The sequence below is a fragment of the Passer montanus genome, unplaced genomic scaffold (genome assembly GCF_014805655.1).
Source record: "Passer montanus isolate IOZ18808 unplaced genomic scaffold, ASM1480565v1 scaffold19, whole genome shotgun sequence".
Classification (NCBI taxonomy): domain Eukaryota; kingdom Metazoa; phylum Chordata; class Aves; order Passeriformes; family Passeridae; genus Passer; species Passer montanus.
The window spans coordinates 9,108,260-9,130,928 of record NW_024366480.1 but is presented as its reverse complement, the minus strand read 5'-3'; the positions used below and the strand labels follow the sequence as shown (position 1 = coordinate 9,130,928).

Sequence of the window (22,669 nt, the reverse complement as noted above, 5' to 3'; positions counted from 1 at the left end):
GATTGTCACTCACTGTCTCTTGCGGGTTTCTTGGAACATCACTTTACAGCCACCTCAGTTAAATGCTGGCTTAGGATTCAAGTTTAAAGTCAGGCTCACAAAATGGAGACTGTCTACAGTGAGTAGAAACTGGAGAGGTTTGCAAGAGAGTCCAGGATCCACAAAAGTAGTTTTTGTTTCATAATGTTAAATTCCAGGTGTTTACTTGGCTTGAATATAAACTTTTTTTAAATTGCCATTCTTCTGTTATTTTGCAAGGCCTATGCTGCAATACCCAACAGAATCTTGAAACACCAATCAGATTTGTGGCGTCTGCCAGGACAGCAGCACAGCCCCAGGAGCTGTGAAGTTTTCTGGAGCATGAGGGGGAGCTCAGCTGAGCTTCCCATCACCCACAGTGCAGTCACTCTAATCATCCCCTGGGCACCACTCACAGCTCTGTGGGAGGAGATGGAAGTGCTAGGTTAGAGTTCTTCCTCCCAGTCACCTCTCCCACACTGTGTTGCTCTCTGTCCTCTGCTGTAACAGCACAGCATCCTGCTGTTTGCTGTTGCTGTTGTGCTCCAGGACTTAGGCTGCAGGCTGATAGATCCGTTTCTGTTTTGAACCTCAGATTTGGTACAGAACAGGATGCTTCAAAGGATATTGTTTGAATTGCAGAGTCAAACATGCCACATTTAGAAAGCTCTGCTGGTAGTTTGCCTATACGCCCTTCATTTGACTCCACTGGGTGTCATCCTCATGGTATTGCTATGTTTCCCATCAGTTGTCACTCTTCTATTCCACAAAATGTTTCCGTGGATGGAAGACTGGGACTGCCGGACTGCCTGTATGTGTGTGTGTGTATATATATATATATATGTATGTATGCACACACACACATAACCCCTGCACTATGTATTGGGAGGTACAAGTACCTTGCTCAGTAGGGAGGCACCTACCTCCCTTCCTGTGTGAATTAATTCTCTGGATCATCTTGCACTGCAGTTGTCCTTGGGAGTTGGGGAGGTGTTAGGTGGGGAATTTTAAGGCATTGTGTGATTTACTTTTTTGTTTGGTTAAGTACTTGAGAGAAGAAGTAGTAACTGAAATTCAGACTAGAAGTGATGACTTCATTTCACACCCACAATGGCAGAACTATGGAAATGTGCAATGTTTTCCACTTCTTTAAGTGGTTGTCAGGTAATCAGACAGGTTTAATCTTATTTTAGATGAGAAATTGTCTTACAGTCCGGAATCTTAGGAGAATAAGGGCATAAATTTTGGCTTGAGGGAGATTGATTTCACATTGATCTAAGCAGTTGTTTCCATGTTTACAATATATTAACAGAAGTAGAAAATATGGCTCTGGATGGAGCCTTCTACATTCCACTTTCTGGAAGACTGAAGGTGACATCAGGATAGCTATTAAATGTATGCTCCATCCGGAAGAAAGGCATAAAGAATCTTAATAGAATAAAAATTGTATTCCTGACCTAACATGAACTTTTGTGGTTTGTAAAGCAGTTAGATGAAAAGTTCTTTTTTCCAAAATACATAAAGATCTGTTCAGATCTTTATGTATTTTGGAAAGATACATAATTGTTTAATCATCAATACTATTTATTCCAAATTTAGGTATCTAAAAAGTGAACTAAGTCCAATTCTTAGCTGCATTAATTTTTTTTGTAGGAGTTATAAGGGGGAGGACGTTTCTAAGGTAACCTACCAATAAATAAGTTTATTTCTAAAATAAGGGAAATTGAATTTCTAGACTAGGCTGTAACTTCTAGTAAGACAAAGCTGAAAACCAGTGCCCTGAGGCTTAGTTGTATTACACTGCATTTGTTACCTGTATTGTTTTCTTGGAATGCTATGTATGGGAATACATTGAATCCGGAAATTTTTCCCTGAATTACGTGAGTAAAAATATTTTTACAAGACCTTTTAAAACACAGTAAAAATAGCCTATTGTTTAGATCAGTAATATCAGTTCAGGGTGTTTTTAATCTGCTTTTGGCTCTTCATGATTTTTGGATGATATATAATTATTTATAGCAAAATGTATCTGGTGGTGAGAAGGAGGTTCAGGAATGCAGGGCTGAGATTTTGGATTGTCTCTGGAAGAGTGAAAAATTTCCAAATAGTTTTATATTAATAAATATTTGAGATGTGTGTCACATCTTCATTTTGATGACATCCAAATAGCATATCAAGGTTTTGTATGGTCTAGTGATCGCTATAAATTCTTAGATAAATGGTGTAAATTAATGTGTGAAATGTAAAAAGTACCCGTAGTTCATGGCACCTGTAACTCATGAGATCTAAAGCATTATCATTTACTTCTTTAATACTCCAATTAAAATACTGAATTAAAAATACATTGATTGCTTTATTTTATATATATGTTAATAGGTGAAATTCTTTGTATGCCTCCATCCCTAAGGAAGAATTTGATTGAAGCAACTGTTCTGTTTGGTCGTGGCATAGGTGGTTTTCTGCTTTCAAGCACAGTACATTATTTCCTGGTTCTCTTCAGTATGCTCAATATTTTTGGTAGATTTTGGTGGCTTTGATCTAATGGAAGTCAGCTGCTTGTGCTTGCAAATACAGTGCACCAGATTACCAGAGTGATGTACCATGTCCCTGTTTCATTCTGTCCTAGTTGAGGTTCTTAAAGGACCTGGCTTGTGACTTCTGAGAACTGAAAAGCCACTTTCCAAGAGTCACACCTTTAAGAAAGTCTTAGTTTGACCAACTCAGAATGTAAGCTACTACAGTCACAGCTTACTCTTGAAAACCTAATTTGTGTTTTCCTGACCTAAGGTAACATTTTAAAATGTTTTAGTCCATCTCCCCTTACCAGCTGGAGCAAAGCTGAATTCTCTGTTCTTTGAATTATCCTGCCTCTTCTTCATGGCAGGAATTTCCAACTGTGGCTGCCACCCCAAGGACAGTGCAGCCCCAGAGCAGGTGCAGCAGGGCAGGCAGAGCCCAAAGGCCACACCAGGGCCTGCTTGCCATTGAGGTGGCCACAATGTGGCCGTGGTGGGAGGAAGGAGTGACCAGCATTGGGATTCATAGCAATGAGTTGGAAGGATTGAGGGGAGCAGAGTGATTGTTGGAAGGCTGGTCAGGCAAAAGGGGTTTGATTGCAGGGTTTGAAGCTGACATGGTAACTGCTGTCTGGATGTTGTCCTGGGATGGAGAGGGAGCTGACATCCAGATATGTTTGTCATGTGCAGAATCCTCCTCTGTGCTTGCAATGGGGGGCATTGTGCAAATGAGCAGGAAAAATACTGAGGAACTTAGAGCAGACAAGAGAAGGGTTAAAAACAAGTGTGAAAGTTGGATCATGGTACTTGGCACCTTGAAATGAAACAGGATTTTTCTGGAAGGCTTTAGTCACCTGGGAAGGAAGGATCGGGTAGCTAGCTGTGTGGGAGGCAATTTGCAATCAAGTGTACTCCTCTGCAGTAGATTGGTACATTTTAATGAGGGAAGTATATTTGCTCTGTTTTATATGATTTGCTTAGGACTAGAAGTCTGGAAGTAATTTTAAATAGACTGCTTTGAGACATAATGGTCAGGTGGAAATATTTGAAGCATATGATATGGAAATCCTATATTTACAAAATATTTGTAGGATCTCAAGAAGCTGAGCTGAAATGATTGCCTCTTTTTGAGAAGAGATTTTTAAGAGTAAATAAAGCTCATACAGAGGATGTAAAGGCAGTAGTGAGGAACTACTATAGCTATGCAACTTTATTTGTTTGCTTATTTACTTCATATATTTTCAGCTGATCTCTTAATCCATGGTACCCTTCAGAAAAGGATACCTTTACACTGACCTCCTCCTCCTCATCCCCTCCCCTTCCTGTAAGCTCTGTGGGCCTGAATGGGAGTGGTTTTTACATGTTTATTCCCCTTAGAGATGGCTTTCGGGGTGGGTGGGAATTCCCACCTCTGGATGGGGAGGATGGGAAGGCAGCCACACTGTGCTCAGACCCCACACCTGTAGCACTGAGTGCCTGTGGGAGGAAGGGCTGAGTTGGACCCTGCTCCCATCTGAGGGGATGGAGAGCTGACTCCTTCTGCCTCAGGACCTGACACTTACCAGTTCACTCCATCCACTGAGAATGCAGTGCTTTTCTCAAAAATGCCAGCAAGTGGGAGGCATTCAGCTGATGCCCCAGGTATCAATCAAGCATAAGCTTCATATTTGAGGAATGTTCCATGGTTTCTGGTATTTATCATTTTGACTTTTCCAGTTCTTGTAGTTGTTCTCTCCGTTATGTGTGTCCGCTTTCTCCTTCTACTTTAGTTTGATAACTTGTCCTTTCTTCAGCTTGTTTTTGCTTTTTTTCTGCTGTAGGAACAGAGAGTTTATAATAGCTGTAGAATCACTTCAAAAGGTGGATCTACAGTGTTTAAAACAATAATTACATAAGCAATTAAAATAACAAAGACGAAAAAAGCATGTCCTCACCAACTGAAGAAATAAATTTCAAGGGCAGTATAAGCATCTGTCTATATATATAGTGTTGCTTCCTCTCTTCATCCAAGACTTTCTGCAAATGTTTCTCCTGCCTGCTTCAATATCTTCTTTTCTCTGACATTTTCAAAACTTCTTAAATAATGGAATTTTCACTCTCTCTACATTGTGCATGGTATAATTGGGGAAAAAAATGGCAAAAGGTTTTACATCCTGAAAAGATGTGGGGAGAGACTGGCAAGCAAGTTCAGAAAAGTTTCAGAATTTATGTATTAGAATTAGAATGTTTATGCAAAGTTCTGACAGGATCATGAAGAGGATAGTGGTATTACACCCATTTTACACAAAGTGAAATTGAACTGTGGAAAAGCAGTTTGTTAAATTTCACAAATTTGTGACTAACCAAAGGACTGCTGATTTATTAGCAGTGTTGAGGTGTTAAGAAAACAACTTCTGTGTTTGAGTTGATGTATTGCTCTAACAATTTTGTTCAAGGGAGGAAAGAGCCATATAATAAAGGAAATACTAATTCATCTAAACATCCTTCATTTGAATTTAGAACGATGTAGCTGAAAAACTCCATTACAGTGTCATTTACCAGTTATGATAAAGCATAAAATGGACTCCCAGCTCTAAAACAAGCTGGATCCTTGAGTCTCTAGAGCTGGGGTTGGAGATAAGAAGGAGCCTACCTTCTCTGGCCGTGTGTGCTGTGGCTTCACTGGCACAAAGGACAGCTCTGGTTCCTCTTTCAAATAATTCTGAATTAAGCTTGCTGGCAGACATTTCTGGATTGGGTAGCCTGGGATAGCTGCTAGGAAAAGCACATTGTGCCAGGCAGCTTTTGGAGGATGCATGTTGAGCAAAGACTCTGAAAGTCTTGCAATCAAGTTATTATATTGCAGGAAAAAATACCAAGTAGCGGAAAGTTGTGTTTTTCAGGAAAAGTTGCGCAATCTTTTTAAAGTTACAGGCTGGTTCTTTCTCTGGAAAGCTAATGTTTATAAGCTGAGCGGCTTTTTGCGTCACTTTTATGCCTTGTCCTTGACAGAGCATAAATTCAGTTTAAAATGAAGTGAACATACTTCTAGGTAACTTTTGTACTTACAGTAAATTTTGTATATGGACTAGAATGAATTTTGAAGACAGTTTTCATTATATATTATGTGCTGGAAACTCTCAGCAGTCATATGTTTTGTATATTTTATTGCAACATTGCTAATAAATGCTTGTAGCTTTTCTTCTGTAAGTGTATAATCTATCATTTTGCAAAGCATAAAGCATGAAGGTTGGGGGAAGGAACAGCACAGACTGGGGATTGAAAAAATTGAGAAATGTTCTCTGATTTATTGCATTTCCAATTTTCAGGAGTTCTTTGAACATGCAAAAAAGCTCTGGGATGATGAAGGTGTAAAGGCGTGCTTCGAGAGGTCAAACGAATATCAGCTGATTGACTGTGCACAGTAGTAAGTATTTCTTTTTATGAAATTTATAGCCAAGAATGTGATCGTCTGTAACAAGTTAGAAAATATATCACTAAGATTCAGGAGTTTTGCAATGTAGAAATTTACATTTTCATTCTCTGTATAGGTGGAGCAAAATTAATTTATTGTCGTCGTTTGCCATTATTATACAACTAAATATTCTGCCTCAAATATTTCACATCTAATAAAGAAAAGTATAAAAAAATCAAATAACTTCAAGTATCCTTATTCCACTCAAAATTGATTTACATAAAATCATTTCAGTTGAAACTATTAAGCTGGAAATATGTTGAGTCAATCTAAGGAGAATCCTTTGTTTAAAGTTCTGAAACTCAGACAGTGCTGAAATTGCTCCGTCTTTTCACATTCCATAAAAATTTCTGAGACATTTACATAACCAATTGCATACCTGCATTACTAATATATTTTCTAGGTGGAAAAAAATTATAAGCAGTATTTAATTAAAGACAGTGGTACATTTGGTATTCTGTCCTTCGAAGTGAAGTGGTACACATATACCACAAATGTATATATACACATATACATTTTAACAGATTTTTAGTCAAAATCTGTAAACAGATTCAGTCTGGTCAGAAATGTTCTGAGAAGTCTAGTAGGTTGTGAAGGTGCAAATAAATACATAGTACAGTGATGAAAACCTATTAATCAAAAAATAGTCTGTTAACATTACAAATGCTACAAACTCAGCTGTCCTTAATAGTAACATGGGTCTGAGTTAGATTTCCTTCGAAAATACACATTTCATGTGAACCACTATTGTGAGAATAGGTACTCATGCAGTTGCTATGTGATTTAGGGTTGCCAGAGAACACGCTCCAGTGTGTTATGATTTATCTAATTGGCAGTATGGTCAGCAGCAATGCCACAAGTCTGTTCTTGCACTCAGTGTTTTGCTTTTCCCTCCTCTCTGCTCTTGGTGCTGAGCCTGAAGAAGAGGAGTAGATCCATGTCACTAAAGGACTTGTGCTTCTGCCAGTGGGGAATTTCGGTGCTGCCGGTCATAGTTTGTTTTCCCTCTTTCCAGACCATTTTTGGGAAAAAATGATTCATCAGCACATGGAAGTGAGGAAAAATTAGATATGTGTATGAAGGAACTCATTTGACCTCAGTGCATTTACCAAAACCTGGGCATTTGCTCACAGTCCAGTGTAGCTGGAAATTAAAGCAGTGGTTGTACACAGAGAGAGTTAGACAGCTGTCCTAGGTTGTAATCAGTGGGTTTCCTCTCTGCCCTCACTCACCACCACCACAATAGTACAGATCTGAGTTGTGCTTGCTGAAAAGTGCAGACTGACTGTTTATTGTATTTATTCACACACTAAAAGATCAGACCAAGAAAACAGAATAACAGTACGTATTTAAAATACATGAATGTCAACCCTACTTCAGTGATCAGTAAGGGTCTCACAATCCTACTTTGAAAAATGGTGCTGAAAGGGCCAGACAAAACCAGGAATACACCAAATTATTGTGCTAATGGTAGTGTGTTTTCCCTTTAAAAAAATGATGCCTATCTACAGGCTCTGACAGGAAGAATGTTAGGTCTCATGTTGTGTCCAAAACCAAAACACAAATGAGGAATAAAATTGGATCTAGAATTAAACCTTGGAACAGAAAACTAAATCCTACTACATTTTTTCTGTGAAAGGTTAAGGCAAGTTTAATAGGATTTTTCCATGTTTCTTATGTCAATAACTTCTAATTGGCTTGCTTTTCCTTTATTCTAAGATTATTTGTTATAGTAATGAGTGCATTTGCATAATTCTTCACCTTCAAGACCCTTTATGCAGTATCATTTGATATTTAAATATTCTTTGAGTGTATATGTGTTTTTCATGTCATGATCTGCCTGAAAATATAACAGCTGAGTGACTTATCCTTGTTTACACACCTTCAGTCTTAGAGCAGGAACTTGAAATTCAGGTACAGCTGTGTCAGTGATCTGATCAAATAGCCTTTTTCTCAGAGGTCCTGATGATTTCAAACACTAAAGTATAATCTTGACAGAAAGATGCACCCAACTTTTATCTGCCCCTCTACCCAGAAGAACATTTCTGTGCTAGCATTGGATGCGTGTTTGTCAGGGTGGTGGGGTCACATCCTCCTCACAACTGAGAGCCTGTGAGCAGAGGTTGGAAATGCAGTTCTGATACCCACACACCAGTTCTTTCATGCACTTAGAAAATACAGAGGGTGAGGGTGCTGTGTTCTGCCTCAGCAGGAGCATGTGGCATTTCTCTCAGAACCTGTCCGTGGTCATCTTTCGCTGGTGAAAGGGAAAAGGGAAGGAGTGTAATGCTCATACACATGCTTACTGTGGGGTTTTGAAACATCTGCAGTGTTTCCACTACACCAGCTTTAGGAGAAAATATCCCATGCCATCAGCTAAACCCTAATGTTTTGCTTGGTAGTGAAGGAAGAACATTATCAGTAGGTCACCCTTCTCAGCTTAAAAAAAGACAAAGCCAAACCTAAAAAATCCCAGCATGTGTTATAAATATCGTTGGACTACAAGTTGGGTGGCTGGCTTAAGAATACTGAAAAGCATTATTAGCAAATTATAATGTCAGTGACCAAACTTGCTTATTGTTAAATGAGTTGCAAATACAGTGTATTTTGGAATAGTTTAATTTGGCTACAGTACAGAGCTTCTGTATTTTTAAAACTTAACCCAATTTTCTTTATTGCTGTGGGAGAAGTATTTTGCTGGAATCAGAGGTAGTAGAAGGACACAGAGGCAAATGTTTTATTTACGTTATGCCTGAAAGTTAATTTTCCTTGATCCTCAATGCCCTTTCAAATTATCAGGATACTGTTCCTTCACGGGAATGAGAATGGGGGCCTGCCTTGCCCTCATTCTCACTCATTTAATCATTTTAATAATTTTAATATTCTTATATGAGTCTTTACGTATCTTACTTCTTTCATTGTTAAGGAATACATTTAGTGCACACATCATGTTGATGCATCGTGTGATACTTGTGACAAATACGAATCTGTGGCCAAGCCAGAGGTCAGCAAAGATCAGGACTGTTCTTTATCACCAGCTACAAAGACATTTATGTAACTCTTGGAGGGGGTATTATTGCATGGCCATCAGCCATCTTCTTTCCTCAATGACCCTCACATATTTCTTCAAGATTAATATCATAAAACCAACAGGTTATTGTTTTCCCTGTTCTCTGATTTAATATTTCTCAGGTAAATTTCAAGTTTAATCTCAAAAACTGATACTTTGAAAAGTTGATTTTATTTAGTTGTGTCCTCATTTGACTTAGACAGATATTGGCAGATTTATTCTGTTTATGATGATAAATCTCCCATCTAACTTTAACTTATTTTAACTCTATTCAAACTGTGCGTTTTGTCTGTATTCACATAATTTAAATTCAGCAAATTCTACGTCTATGAGGGACTTTCATATTGTGATTTACAGAAGATTTGGCATTAAACTGTCTATTATATAAACAATAGGCAGAAATTAAAATTCTCCGGTGATTCTAGGACAGTTTTCTCAAAGTTCGTTTCCTGTATGATGAATACAGCTCCATTTTTAAGATTTCAGTTTCTTCATACTGGTTACCAAATACCCAAATTTTATTGTATCCATGGATGGGAACCACAAAGAAAAGTTCTGTAAATGTAGAACAAAACAAATAAAGGTTCAGGTATGATGACCTTCAATTAAAAAATTACCCAGAAAAAAAAGCTTGTGGGTTATGTCTTTAAAACTTCATAAATTTAAGTCAATTAATTTATGTAGCAATGAAGAGGTATAAAATTTCAATTCAGAACATCAGTCATCCTTGGGGGATATCAGGCACCCCCAGTCTGGTGATATCCATCTGTTGTTTCCATAAAGTAAGCATTGAGCTAACTTAGTTTTGGCTACTCAGCTGTCAGGTGGCTTGCTAAAATTAGTTTCAGTGATCAGAAAAAAGGTGTGGGATGCTTGCAGTGCTCAGACATTGGGGAAAGGTGGTAGTACCAGAGCACAGGAGTAGACCAGCAGAATGAGGCACTTTGGGAAGGGGACAAAAAAGACAAAAGAAAAACATTCATTTCTCTTTTTAGGTCACACACAGCTCAAGCTCAAGCTGTTGCTGTTAGAAATTAAAAAAAAAAAAATTACTTTCAGGTTTTTTAGAAAGGTCCAGAATAGAATTTTGTGTTCACATGGAAATAGCAGCATGTGTGTTCACCCTGGATAGAAAAGGTTTTACTCAGCTCACTCAGTTCCTTGGAATACGAAGTAGACCAAGGATTTAAGGGAACCCTGCCCTCAACCAGTACTTTGTCCCAGTTTATCAGTCTTCTTTCCCTGACAAAATATACCACTTCCGATATACTTAAGTGTGAAAGCCTAAATTGGTCTCTGTGTGAACATTGGGGCTAATAAAACTTCATTATGCAAGTTCTCAGGAAAGCAAACACAGGGGATGTGAGGTTGGCCAGAGAAAATTGATTTCATATTTGAGCTGATATAGATGGAAAAGACACAGATGTTCTTTTTCTTTGCAGTTACTCTGTCCTAGAAAAGGGTTTCAGCCAATTTATGAGATGTCTATCCTATATTAGGTAGAGTAATTGAAAAAAAACCCCAACTCTTTGTGTCGTTGTCCCCATTCAACTCTCGATGCAAGAAAAAAGATAATTCTTTTCTCAACAGCAGCGCTTCTTAAAACCAAGCATATTTTTGACTTGCCTTGCACTCTTCTAGACATAAGATTTAATAGCTGGCATGCACAGTCATCAGTAAATTCCCTCCTATAGGCTGAGGTCAGAAAAGCTGCCTTGGCATTCTCTGATTCTTTTGTCTAATGTGGCATTGCAGTCAGGTGTATTGGTATACTCTTTCTTCATAAGGGGCAGTGAAGTAAATGTGGATAGATTTATGATAGATTAGGCCAAACACTATTACTATTGTTGCTGTTGTTATCTAGAGAACATTATCTTTAAAAGCAGTGATTCTTTTTGCATTTGGTAACCGCTTAGTAAATATAGGACTGATACTTTTTACTTATAGAAGCACAGGAAAAGTATTAATATCAAATTTTTCATGTAATGAGATTTTAAGAACTAAATATTTATGGCGATACAAGAAAACCATAATATTATTTTCTTCCATCTATTCTGGTTCATATATAAACAACTCACTGTGATGATAAAGTTTTGTCATTTTTTTCTTTTAAAGTTTTCAGACAGTATCACTTTCAAACCTTAAAAATTCACTGCTTAAGTAAAAAAAAAAAAAAAAGAGAGAAAGAGGTTATATTTATAGAGTAATCACTTTAGCCTCACTGATGAGTCTTCTAAACAGAGGTGGCTGCCAGATAGGACAGAAGTCATTCTCCAGTGTGTAATGCTTGCATTTTTCACTGTTTACTAACTAATAGACCACACTCTCAAGAGGCAGAATTGTGGTTTCTTAAAATATGCGCTGAGAATTCTATGAAATAACCTTTTCATGTGTTGCTGTGATTTTTTTGTTGTTGATATTCCTCTTTTTGCCTTCACTTATGAAACAAAAATTGTTAGATTCAATCAATTCAATCTTAATTTTCGTAATCAAAATTTAACCATGATTTGTAATCCTAAAAGAATATAAAAGAAGTACAAAGATATGGAACAAGAAGTAGTTAGAGAAACCTCCAAAATGCCTTTGTATTTTCAGTTTGGAGGATGAAGCAGTATGAAAATACTATTCAGAAATGGCCAGAATGGCATACAGGCATGTACCCCCCGTTTAAGCCACTTTAGTTCACAAATGCCTTCCATACCTAGAGAACACAATAGCACTTCTCAAATAAAAAAATAAGATAGAAGGTAGTTTATAAACACAGCACCTTCTCTGCCTTTTAAAATTGATGTGACAAATACTTTTTGTTATTAACTAATTGCCGCTGGAGAACTGTTTAAGCAGCCCTAGATGGGCTGCTCAAACATAAATTTAAACCATACATTTTCCCACATGCTTCACTGTGTATGACTGGGTCTGTTTCCTGCGGTTTTAGAACAAGCAAAAAGGTTGAAAGTCAAAGGCAGAAAAACATAAAATATTTCCTAACCACAATTTAAAGGAGTAGTAAAATCTAAAGACCAGGCAGAGTCATGACAGATGCATGAAAGTACACTTTGACTCTTTTTGATGTTTTATTAGACAATGTTAGTTTTCTTCGAACAATACAGCAAAGATGGCTTTATTCTGTTGAGGAAACAGTTCTTTCCTCTCCCAGTCATCAAATTTTTCAGTTTTTCCTGAACAACTGATTAATGTTTTTCCTATTTTTTTTTCCTGACTGCACACATGGGGCAATAATAGGTGCATGACATGTTAGTGTAACATGGCAACTCAGTTTCGTTTGGAAATGTAATCCATTCAGCAAATTGGAGAATTGCAAGCAGATCCATCAGCTGAGCTTCTCTGCATTTAGTTTTCTCTATTAGTGTCTTGTATTTAATTTGGAGATATATTTTTCCATATCCTTTCTACAGAGTTAAACTACAGGCTTTTGCAATTGTGTTTGCAATACAACACTTGAGGAGCTTTTCAAGCCAGAGCAAAAGACTGCTGAAGCACCAAGACACTCAGTGTCACCCTAAGCATATGCACTCTTAAAGCATCAGTATCCTCTATAGCAAAGAAAGAGCCTTCTGTTGCATTTATTGTTAAAAGAGAAAAGACTGTGTTTATTTTGCATCACAGCAGTGAGGACAGATGTGAATAGGTGCTGGTACAGGGCTGAATCAGTGAACTGGCACAGTGGGCCAGTGTGACTGGCAAAAATTACCAGACTCTGGGATACTGAGCAGCAGGAAGGGAGGGCTTCTCTGCAAGACTGGACTTCACTGAGGGACATTTTGTCTGAACTTCACATACTAAAATCATGGAAGTACTTACTAAAACATAGGAAAGGAAAATAGCAGAGTTAATCAGCATACTTTGAAATTCGCTTGAAAGTTTATATCTTATCTAGAGTACAGATAACTGCCAATAAAGAGAACTTTAAAAAAATGTGTATTCCTACTGGCAAGTTAAAGAAAGAGTACAGTAAACATGCTGATACAGCTGAACTCCAGAAATCCTGATTATGAATCATTGTTCAGGGTCAGCATCTCAAAATGTCTTCAAATGAAGTAAAACTGCCGATGATGGTTATCTAGAATCTACATGCAGGATTTATGAGTGGATTTCAGACGGAAGTTGTGGGTCATTCTGTCAATTGTGGTGTTATTTATATGCTGTTCTTGGTTTAGGACTCTTCCAGTGTATGCGTGGGAGAAAGAGTAAACTATGACCAAAGCCAGCTTCATTATATTGCAGGGAACATTGAGAGTCACTTATATTTATTCCATTTCTACAGAATTTAATTCAGTCTGTTCATTGACAATTCATTGCTGAGTGTGTACATGTTCTCAGTGGCGGAGATTAGTTGGTCAAAAATTACATCATCTTATTAATCATTATGTAACACAAATGTATTTTTGGTTTTGTGTATGGGAATTTTTTTTTTACTATGCTCTATAGAAAAGTGTGTTCTATATTCTCTTACTTTAAACCTAACCTACTGTGAAATGCATGCTTACATACTAAATTTAATATAACAACTGTATAATCACTGTGAGTTGAATGCTTAAAAAAGAAGAGCACTGAAAATTTAATGGCAGGTAATATGGGATACTGTCAAATTATTTACATTTTAAGTTTAAGTTTTCTTAAATGCCACGAGCATTTTTCACTTAGAGATGGTCAGTTTTTCTTTTTTCAAGTAGTCAGTTTCACATGACGGGATAAAGAAAGGCCAAGAGTCATATTTCTTTGTTAAGAAACTGCTCTCTGGCCAGACTCTGCATACACAGCCTGCTCTGCACTCATAGATGTACACAGCCTTGTTTATGTTAGGATCTACAAGAAGCCAGGGTTTGGGTGGCTGTGTTTTTCTAAATTAACGCTGCACTGACAGATTTGGAAAAACAAAGATGGTGGAATGCAGAAGTGAAGAAATAAGAAAATAAAATACAGTTGATACTGTGTTGAAAACGTCTAAAGACTAAGCATCTATGCTTGAAAAATAAATTTTACACCTCAGACTAAACCAAAATAGAGTCATAGTATTTATCAGTTTGGTTGTAATTCCAATTTTAAGACAGATCGGACTGGGAAACTAAGCAGTTCAAGAGTGTCTCTCTACTTCTCATAATTAAGTTAAAGCTAATTTTGCTCATTTTAGTACAAGACAACAGTGATGCTGCCAGAATTTTAAGGTTTATTTGACTTTAGAGAAATTGATTCTGTTGTGTCTTTTGTGTCTTTTGTAAAAGTATTCTTTCTGATTTAATTAGAATTGTTTGTTGCATTGTGGGGTTCAACCTGAAGTTTAATTTGTGCCTAAATTAAGCAGTGGAAAAGAAAATACATATAAGATGTATCAGTAGACATCCTGTTTAATGGACACACCAGATAATAAAATTTCTGAAACATCATTAATTCTAGAATTGGTTCCAAAATTAGTTGTTCCTCCTCTTACTACTCCCCTGATAATTCCATTAATTGTAATGAAAAAAAGAGAGATGAATTTAAGCAGTTTTCACATATAAGTGCTAATGCAGGGAAAGGTGAATCTTGAAATCAGTTTTATGGCTTTTCTGAGAACAACCTTTCAGTTTTGGTTTTCTTTCGTGAAGATGGCAGGGAGGCTGGAAGGTTTGGTTTTGTTTTTCAGATATGTGTTTGTGTAAATTAATTGGACTGAACATCAAAATAACCCTTAAGTACATTTTCTGACCAAAATCTCTTGCTAGATTTCTTTACTCACTGCTTTTGCCCCCATGCTGTTTTTTGTCTTTCTTTAAGAAGGATTCACTACCTTTCTTTTGGTTTAGAAGGATAAGTTTGGGAAGATCTGCATTCTGAGCATTAGCATCCTGAAATCCTAGTGGTAGAGATTTTGGATAGTTATTCTTTATGAAGTTTACTTCCCAAGTACATTGTAGAGAAGTTTAATGGTCAGCATGGGTGTAATTTCTTGGCCTCCACTTACTTATTGGCCCAACTATGTCAAACATGTAATTGCCAACACTACTGTAGCAATTATTAAAAATCAGTTTATTAAAGAGCAGTAGAATCCTATGGAGCAGTGTTGCCACCATCCCCTGTTCAGGGAATGTAGAAATAAGATTTAAGTGTACAGGAACTTTTTGGTCCAGTATGACTTCTATATTCATTTAGTTGGTTGTCCTATTTCCTTACATTGTCAGGATCTTAGAAACCTTTTTTCCCAGCAAGTTTGCCATAAACTTGCTTTTCACCACAAATATTATGGGCTTGAAAAGCTTTTCTCTAAAGAAGCATAAGCCAGAAAGCCTTTCTCTACATTCTACAGAACTGATTGTAGTAAACTATAGTTTACTACATCGGCATTGTTACAATTCTTCAAAAAAGGGGGTCAAATGTAGTCACTAGTTTCCCCAAGTTTCATTCTCTTTTAACTACAAGGAAGTCTTTCTGTTTGTTTTTAGGGGTTTGGTGGTTTGGTTTTGTTTTGTTTTGCATGACAACAGAACTTGTGTTCTGCAGTGTTTAGTCACCCCTTTCCTCAGAGGTTTGTAGGCAGCTCCTGTCAGTAGGAGCTGAGGTCAAAGTGGGAGGTTCTCCAGAGGAGTTTGTGGTGCAGAGAGCACAGCTATCACAGGCAGAATTTAGGAGTTTTGACCTGATAGTAACCAGCAAATTCTGTTATGTAAAAACAACAAGGTTGAGACCTCTATTAAAGCTTATTCATATAAATTTGTTAACTTATTTATAAATATACCAATCTGTACCTGTGTCAGGGAGATCATCATAATACACAGTATGTTGAAAGAATGATTAAATTATTATTAAAAATTATTTTAGGAGTGCTTTTACTAAGTTGTAAACAAGTTACACCTTTTTAGAGGATAAAAAGAAGATGAAAAGAGAAGATTATATGTGGGCGAAGATAATAAATATGGGTTCACAAATAAAGCAAAAGTAATAAAGCACCAAGTATTTTTGGCAGAAATTCAGTCTCTTATGTCTCTTTAATGAGGCAAATGTTAAATGCATGGGATTGCACAATGTTGAGGGGGCTTAGCCTATGTCCTGATGGAAATGAGCAGAATGGATATGAGGACAGAAAAAGAGCAAACCATCACATAAGATCCTGGAAGCAACCAAGGAGATATTGCTAGTGAGATCTCTTCTTTCTACACCATATGAAGAGCACAGTGCAGGTGAATGTTGAGAAACTTGAGTAAATGCACAGTTGGATTCTGAGCAATCAAGGTAGCCTGGCTAAAAGACAGTTACAATAAACATAAATATGGATACTGTGATGTTGTCAGAAATACACAGAAGACCACAAAAACTGAAATATAGAAAAAAAAATCTTTAAAAAAGGAAAAAATAACAAGAAGTCAATTGTTATGCATTCCATGAATTTCTTTAGAAAGGGAATAATTGAAGGACAGTTCCAAAACATTTAATTCTAAACCTTTCAGCCTGTGGGATGAGCTTAAGACAAATGTCTTTATTCACAAGCAAGACAGGTTTCTTCATCTCAGCCTCATTGTTCCAGAAGATGGGTTTTATCTGCAGTAGTAGGCTAGATGCACAACTACACTTTTTTTTCAGATGAGAAATAGGAAAGGCTTTCCAAGAAAAAAGTCTCAGTTTCACTCTGCGTCTAATAGGATTGATTCTAGTTTTCTAAATTGTAGTGTGGACCTCAGACCACCGAGACAGGTGCTTCTGTTTTAACCAGTGTGGTGCTGTCCTCTTTGCCTGAAAAAAAGTTACCTACAAAAATGTTTATCAAGAACAGTGCTCTCTAAGCACAACACTCAGTAATTCCCTGTACCTCCATAGAAATCCATGAAAACCTGTGAAAAAGATTATGGGTTCTTCAGAGGACTTACTGGCTTTCCCCAACCCCTAAAAGCTTCAGCATCACTGATATTTTATCAATTTTCTCTCTTAAAATGGAGTCAGAGGTATACCTCATTATCACACTCTTTTGGAGAGATTTCAGCATAAAAGCTGCTTATTTTTCTGGAGATTTTTCACCTTACATATGTGTAGCAGTTATTGCAATATTGGCTGAAAGTCTTCTGAGCAGAATCCAGCATGTTTGGGTGTTTATTTGCATTGCCTTTTTTTATCTGTTTCAGTGCACAGACCTATGACTTACCTGTGGTCTTGATCTAAATTTTGTGGCTGGCATAATTCCCTTTTTTCTCTCCACTTACTAATAACTTCAGATCCATTTCTTTGCTTTACACTGTTTTGTTTGTTCGTTGTTTTATTCTTGATAAATTGATAATTTTCTATGATTGGGGCCTCTGGGCAATTGAGATAGAAGATAATGTGTAATTCTTATCACAGTGAAATGTCTTACATCTCTACCTGGGTGTGTATGGTTGGCTTATCTAACTGCAATTCCAAATCCTCCTTTGACCTTTTCTTAAAAATTTCATGCTTTTCTATTTTATGTATCAATGTAATCAGACAAAGCATACCAGCAGGGAAAAAAGCAGGGGGAAATGGGCATTGCTTTCAGAACAGATGTTTTCATCTTATTAGTAAATCTGTTCTTCCTTCATCATTCTCAAGTGTAAAGAATCCATCAGAAACTCTCATTGGAATATGCTGGAAATTCCAAGTTGTTGTTGTATATAAATAATAAAACTATTAACAAATCAAAGATTGGGCTTCATGTGCATTTCTGCTTTTAAGTAGCTTAAAAGTAGGCAGGTAACATACCTATTTCTCAGATGATGACAGAAATAAAGTAACAAGTTGAACCCTGGCTTCAGGATACAAACTTCCTAGAAACATAATGGTTTAAAATACTTACTTGTTTGAAGTCCTCTTTGTCAGTAAGAAATTACCTTTTCAATGAAGGAGCATGCCTTCTCCAGTTATATGGCCTCAACAGAAATTTTTAAAGCCTGAACTGCCCAGTTGGATGAAGCACTTGTGTTCATTTCTGGGGAATGTGAGGACTCTTCACTTATTTCTCCCTTGCTAAAAGATAAATAATCAAGTCCTAGTAGTTTCTCAAAATGTAAATAGAAGAGGGCATTGAAATTAGTCTTCTCTTTGTTGTGCACTGGAGACCAGTAAGGAGCACGAAGGAAAGGAAATATATGGAATTACATTGAGTTTCAACATACTTAAAACAGGAAAAGCAATAAAAATGCTTCCCACCAACACTGGAAGGTGTTGAGTGACATGGGCTGTGCCAGGAGACAGCACAGCACAACCAGGGCGACTGTGGCTGTGCACAAGAGGGGCTTCCCTTTATGTGCAGCTGTTTCATTGTCTTTTTATTCCATAATGGGGCCCCAGTTCAGATTTTGCATTTCTTCCCAGGAGCTGCTCACACGTTTAAGCTCGAGACCTTTCTCAACATGTATCTCCTTCGAGTTAAATGTAATACAGTTGCAGGTATCAGTTCACATCTGTGACTCACTCATCTGCATGCCTTGGCTGGTGCTCTGAGCTAGAAGTGACTTACCAGATGCAGAGTTCTGCAGCAAAGTTCTTTCTGTATATACAGTTGTGTAAGCAATAGTGCATGTGTTACACGCGTGCAGGTAATGCAGAGTGTTTCTCCCCAGAGTGATGACTTCCAGATCTGCTACCAACTTGAGAAGGTAAGGGAGCTCTGGAAACAAGGTGCTTTCCTTCTCCCCTTTCTTCCCCCTGCACCAAATGGGGCTATGCCTCTTAGTTCCCCATCTTGTCTTCCAGTCCCGTGTCACTTCCCCTATACCTAGAGGCACACTTTAGTCTCCAGCCTATAAATATTCCATGGATTATTTGGGGGGAATGCCTTTCAGAAGAGTATGCTGAGATGTGATATAGAGCCAAATCTGCAGCTTTACTGCACTGTAGTGCACTGCCACACTGTAGTCAGATCATGCCAGAGACATTCTGCAGATTCAGAAACAAAGTATGGTGGTCCAGTATTGTGTGTGTTCCTAGAGTATCACAAACAGCAGTGTTTCGCCATAAAAAAAAAAAAATCCTTTCGGGTCACTGCATGACTTTCTGTTCTTGTGCAAGATGGAATTAGGAGTAAATTTGCTTTGGTTTCTTGGAATGATTGTGCCCATGTTGCATTGTGTTCTGTTCACAAAACTCAAGGCTGATTTTTGTTCTGCCCATGTAAGTTCTTTGATTATGGTAAGATAAAATGTTACAGAAATTGTTTTTTCACTGATCTCATTTGTTGGTTTTTCAGCAGACTCATTCCTAAGCTCAGTTAGTGAAAGTGTATAGGTGTGGGAATCTTTTGGCTCTTCCATTTGTAATATTCTGTTCTATTTAAAGAATGAGACTAAATTGAAAGCATTCATCCTCTTTTGTTTGTTTGGATTTTTCTTTATCCCCTGCTCACTGTCCTTTGCAAGTTATGGCATGTTGCTTTCTATTTTTCTTTTTGGTAGTTTGAGATACAGTTAGATGCCTTTCTAAGGATGAGTCTGAAACTCTGTGTGTGATACAATGCACAGTGATGTGAATGGCCTGTTGTCAGCACTGGTTAAAGGAGCTGTGACAAATCAGCAGTGGAGATGAAGGGGGAGGAATCAGTTTACAGCTAGGAAAACCACAATGGTAGTTGTACTGGGCAGTCAGTGTTCTCTTGGTGTGTTTTTTATTGCCCAAATGTCAGTGTTTCTCAATTGCTTGCTCATAGGAAAAGGAGTCAAGGGAATTCTCAATGTCCAAATCACAGAACATGTGCTATTGTTTGAATTCTCCTCAATTTGTGAGCTGCTCACAGCAGGCTGTAATCTGGATCATGCTGATTTGTGGTATCTGTTATGCATTACTTCAGTTTCTTATGACTTTTGTCTTCCTTATTTACACAGGAGAAACAAAAGGGCAAAGTAGATCAGGAAGAAGAGCTTTGAAATGAAATCAAGAATGCATTACCTGGTGTGGCCTTGGGTACTTTATACATGCCTTTCAGTTCAGCTATCTGTGAAAATAAAAAGGGTAGTGCCTTTCTTAAGAACTTGTAGAAGCTGCTACCCTGTTTGATATTAAAGGTTACTGTGGAGGAGTCATAGGCTTTTTCAGTACAGTGCAGTCATAGGTATCAGTTTGTCTTTCCAATTGCAGTGAAGTAATTGCTGGTGCCACTCTTTGCCGAGGACATCATTATTCTGTCTAGAAAATATCAATAGAGCTTCAATACTTCCTGGTGTTTGGTGTGGTACAGATACAGGTCTGGTCCTTCTCAATGCTCGCTGTACAGCACATCAAATGAACTCTGCTCCATTTCACTACAGCTTGACATGAGAGCAAATTAAAAGTTTATAAAAGCTGGGATGTGAGTCCTAATAGTCAGATTTAGTAAAAGTAAAATAAATGCAGCCAGTATCTTCTCATTCCACTTTATAAATTAAATATTTTTAAATTTTGTTTAATATTGCAGATGTTTTCAAGTTTTTAGAAAAATATTTACGTTAGAATTAAGGACAGAAGTAAAGCAGCATAACCATCTTATCTAATCTGTGATGCAGAGATTGTTGCAAGTTCCTCTAAATAGCAGAGTAAAATTTAGAAAGTGATTGGGGAACATTTTTCCCTAACCAGCTCAACTCTCTGACCACCCTGACAAAATACACCATGTTGGAAAGGAATTAGCTCACAGTTTTGTCTTTCATGTGCATAAGGACCAGTGTGTAAAATGTGACCAATTCAAACGTCATTAAGAACTATTTTCCCTATCTATAATAACAGTAAAACTGTGTTCAGTAGTCAGTGTGTTTTCACTGTGTGCCAAATGTAGACAAAGCCTGAGTTGTTCATTGTGAAATGCAGACACCAAAGAGCTTTTAAATGTGGGAAGTCTATGACCAACATTAATGCTTGTAGAACTGTCGGGAACAATGTAGATATTTATGTAGATATTTTCCAGTAATGGCTTTGAGGGTTATTTGCTTTAGACTCTGTAAAACAAACATAATACACCCATCCAAATGTCAGATGCTTCTCTTAAGAGAAAGAGTATTTTCCGTGGAGGATGCTAGAGAGGAGCCAGGCTAAATGATAAGAAAGCACCCACATGAGTTTAACTAGGCAAAGAATATTATCTTCAGAAGGTTGCCTGGCAGTTAGTTCAGCCTGCATTTCAGAAGCATCAGTGAAGGCAGTGGGCCAGTACATCCATTGTGTCAGTTAGAAAAGTTCATGCAGGAGCTGTTTGGATTTCCAGTGATCCAGCAGCCTAGCGAGAAAGTGACCATTCTGGGTTCTGAATTGTTACATGCAATAATCTGTCTCTAAAATGAATAACTCTGTGTGATCTGTGGTTATTGCATTTAGAATAGATACACGAAGGCATCTTTTTTTTTTTAGAAAATACGGTGCAGCTAGGCAGTGTTTGAATGGAGTGTCCTTCTGTAGGATTGACTGCTAGGATTATAAATGCTATTTAGTTTCCTGCTGATTAAACTATATTATAGTTTCATCTGCCACCTGGCCATTTTAGGCATGCAAAGCAATAGACCTGGGTGGACTGTGCCTTACAGCAAGGCTTGGCCTTCTCCGAGGTTTTATCAGAAGAGGAGTGTGAGAAGAGTCACACCCTCAATCAACATGGCTGCATTGACACAGCCATGCATCAATGGCTCTTCCTGAGAGAGTTTTCCAGAAAGGCCTTGGAGAAACATACTCAGTAATCTCCTCCATCCAGAGGCTCTAGAGGGGATGACTTTTTGCATTTTTAGCAGGGGAGCAGCCCCGCTGCAATCTCTCTTCATGCAGCCAGTGCAGCCACTCTGCTGTTTGTCCCATCTACTGCAGACAGTGCAGCAAAATCTTGCAGTTAGAGAAGAATTGCAAAATGTAATGGGACTTTCCAGAATAATTGAAAAGCCTGACATTAAAGCTCAAACTATTTTCTTTATTTTGTAGTTCTGAAATATCCTTTTCTAAGCTGGCTTAGTCTTCTTTACTTTGATTTTGTTAGGTCTGTTGCTTGATCTGACCTTTAAAAAATCTCTCTTGAGTGGCTGTGATTTTTATAGGGAAACCCATTCTGGTATAAGAACAAAAACAGTGTAGGCATTCACTTTTATGTGTAATTCTTCATTGTCTTAAAATAAGTATTTTCTTCTAGTTGCTGTGGTTGGTAGTTGAAAGCTGTTAGAAAAAGGTCTACATGTTTGATTTGTGATGTGATAGAACTTGGAAGGAAAGCAATTACCAACTCTTAACGTAAACTTGTTTTCCAGTGGTGGGACTTATGCTGTTTTCTTTGTCATTCAGTGAGTAGTCCGAGCATAAATCATGTTTGTATTTAAGGTTCACATTTAAGCAGTTTCCAGAGTTGTCACTGGATTTTCAACCAAGTTGCTATTTTTAATGTGGATTTTCCAGCTGATACTAGGAGGTTGCCTGTGCAGATCTTTGCATGTGTAGTAGTTAGTCCTCCTAAAAGAAAATATTACTGGAAATTCAAATAATTTTGAGAATTATTTCTGAGGGCTAAAAGGTATGGCATAAATAGTAACATATTTGAATTACACACTCTTTCTTTATGGGAAGTGCTGATTGCACATTGCAGAGCTGAACCAGCCAACATTTGTAATTCACAAATATGCCATGTCTTATTTTTAATCTCACAGCATGATACACTACCACTGTGCGTGC

At 37.5% G+C, this 22,669-nt stretch overlaps 1 protein-coding gene across 2 annotated transcripts in view; it reads left to right on the top strand.

The window, feature by feature from the left end:
• The window catches only part of GNAL (G protein subunit alpha L), a 183,915-nt gene that overhangs the window by 120,241 nt on the left and 41,005 nt on the right, over window positions 1–22,669 (top strand). For both annotated transcript variants that reach the window (XM_039705942.1, XM_039705943.1), the window contains exon 5: window positions 5,843–5,940. In XM_039705942.1, coding sequence (XP_039561876.1) covers window positions 5,843–5,940 — 98 coding nt within the window. The remainder of the gene's footprint in view (window positions 1–5,842; window positions 5,941–22,669) is intronic.